The sequence below is a fragment of the Solanum stenotomum genome, chromosome 5 (assembly GCF_019186545.1).
Source record: "Solanum stenotomum isolate F172 chromosome 5, ASM1918654v1, whole genome shotgun sequence".
NCBI classification, from domain to species: domain Eukaryota; kingdom Viridiplantae; phylum Streptophyta; class Magnoliopsida; order Solanales; family Solanaceae; genus Solanum; species Solanum stenotomum.
Genome location: NC_064286.1, coordinates 3,872,841 through 3,875,402, shown reverse-complemented (window position 1 = coordinate 3,875,402; position 2,562 = coordinate 3,872,841). Strand labels below are relative to the sequence as shown.

General features: G+C 29.1%; 1 protein-coding gene across 1 annotated transcript; it reads left to right on the top strand.

The window, feature by feature from the left end:
• Window positions 1-246: 246 nt before the first annotated feature.
• Window positions 247-798, top strand: LOC125866296 (uncharacterized). The gene is made up of 2 exons (XM_049546635.1): window positions 247-546; window positions 677-798. The coding sequence occupies exons 1-2, from the start codon at window positions 291-293 to the stop codon at window positions 763-765; spliced, it is 345 nt and encodes a 114-aa protein (XP_049402592.1). The 5' UTR covers window positions 247-290; the 3' UTR covers window positions 766-798.
• Window positions 799-2,562: the final 1,764 nt, after the last annotated feature.

Here is a 2,562-nt window from a genome sequence, read left to right as displayed (position 1 = left end):
AAAAACATATTTATGTATTATGCCAAAAAAAAAAGTGAATTGTATTGTTGAAGTGAATTCTTGTACATATATACTTGGTTTGTTTTGAATTACTCATACATAGTACATTTTTATTTTTATATCTTATTCATGTATTGTTACTTGTCCCGTGACTAACCTAATTACCCTTCATGATTAAAACATTATTGTTGAGAGGGAATTCCTCTATAAATAGTTGAATGTGAGGACCTTTTTTTTTCTACACCTCAACCAAATAATTACAAGTATCATATCATATAATATAATTAATTATGGCATTGAAAGTTATATTGATTTTGTTCTTTGCAATGCTTTTATTTACAAATGAGAACAATGGTGAGATGATCAAAAGAGAGGATGGAGAATGTTTATCACTGTGTATTGCTGGTTGCTTCTTAAACCCTATTTGCAGCACTATTATATGTCCTGACTATTGCAGTCAGAGGGACGTTCAAACTCGAAATAATCACATTTGTAACGTTGGATGTTCTTTTGGTCATTGTTACAAATATCTCATCAACAACTATGGTATAGTAATAAACATGATTATATTATAACGTTTTTATGTATAGACAGACTAACAATTCAATAAAAACGTACAATTAGAACCCTTAAATATATATATTTAGACCTAATTAATTACTCATTAATTTTGCAGATCATGAGAAGTTCGGAAGTTGCATGACAAGTTGCAATGAGAATTATTGTGTTGATGGCAATAATAATATTGCTCTACCAAAAGCTTAAGAAGAAGTTATGACCACAAAGTATATTGTGTTACACTATGCTATGTACTAAGCTACTAATTAAATATTTTTGTGGTTGTTATTTTCTAAATTATGTAATCGTTATGTGTTTTGATTGAATAAAAGTTTAAGTGCTTCTTGTTAATTACTTTTTATATATTCTTTTATCTTCCCTAGTTGATGAATAACTTTTATCTTTTCTAGTTCATGAACATATTAATTAAAATGATACATCTATATTAATTAATTTTGTCTATATATGTATCAATCTTTTCTATTTTATTTAGTTGAAAGGCCCAAAGACCAAGGCCCAGATCATAAAAAAAAGAAGAAGATATTTTACATATGTGCATGTACCTTCAATAAAGGGGTCTTAAATGACACCTCTAGGATAAGGATGGCTCCGCCACTAGTTAAACATGGATTCTCCGTCGCATAGATTCATATAACTTATTTGAATTTAAGGTTAATTTTTGAACGAAGGAATTTAACTTAACATTCTTTAAAGTGCCACGGGTGGAATGAAATTAAATCACCTTTAGTTCGAAGTTATGAATTTAAGCATTTGAAAATAAAAAAATTATAATGTACGAATTTAAATTTAGTTTAATTTCTATGTAAATATCGTACACCGAGGGGAAAAAAATATTTAGACATATAGCCAGAAAGTGTTTTTATTATTTATAGGTCCTCTTTTTGATCTTATCTATCGACTATGGTTAGACACTCACATATTTAACACATGTTCCAGAGAATTATACTCCCTTTATCGCTAATTACTTGTCTACTTTTAAATTGACACACTTATTAAGAAAATAATTATTGATATAGTAAGTTTACCATTTTACCCCTATTAATTATGAAGTGGACGAATTAAAAACTTAAGATTTTCATAAGTTCTACCTTTTTCAAAGTAATAAATTGAGGGTATAATAAGTAAAAAAAAATGTTCTTTCTTGATTTGTCAAAATGGACAAGTAATTAGGGACAGCTAAAGAAGAAAAAGTGGACAAGTAATTAGGGACAACTAAAGAAGAAAAAGTGGACAAGTAATTAGGGACAGCTAAAGAAGAAAAAAGTAAAAATTAGGCAAATGAACTAGTATAGGAAAGAAATTACTTCCTTTCCCTACTCTTTCATTAATTACCAAAAATCCCTTATTTAGTGTTTTCCGGATACTTAATAAAGGAGCGTTGATACTTTAATTTCTAACGCGCTGATACTTAAATTAGTAAGTTATTGTTATCAGTTTAAGGCGTTAAAAAAGGGATTAAAAACTGAAATTATAATTGTCTCCCACAAATCACGGTTACGTTTCTTCCTTCAACCAATCATTAGCTCATAATCGTCTAACTGAATATTTTTTTTTAATTTCAAATCACGCTTATTTTTTACTTTTTTTAATCCTCTAACGTTCTCCCTGTTTTTCGAAAAAACAATAAAAGATTTATCTCTCTCAAATTTGGAACGCTATTTTGTGAAGATTCGACATGAATATTTCGATCTTGTTAAGGCATTCTGGATCATGGGAAAGCGATGTTAGATACGAACGATACATAAGTGATGGTATAGTGGTTTGTGAAAATATTTCGTTTGTGAATCTTATTTCAGCCATTAAAGCTGAATTGGGTATAGATGAATTCAAAAAAAACATTGAGGTCAGATACGATGTTGAAGGAAATTCGTCTCCATTGTGTATTCGGAATGATATGGGGGTGAAATTGTACATAGAAATTAAGAAACATGAGGTGGGATTCGGTATGTATCCTCTATGCATTGATACCTCTGATAAAAGTGA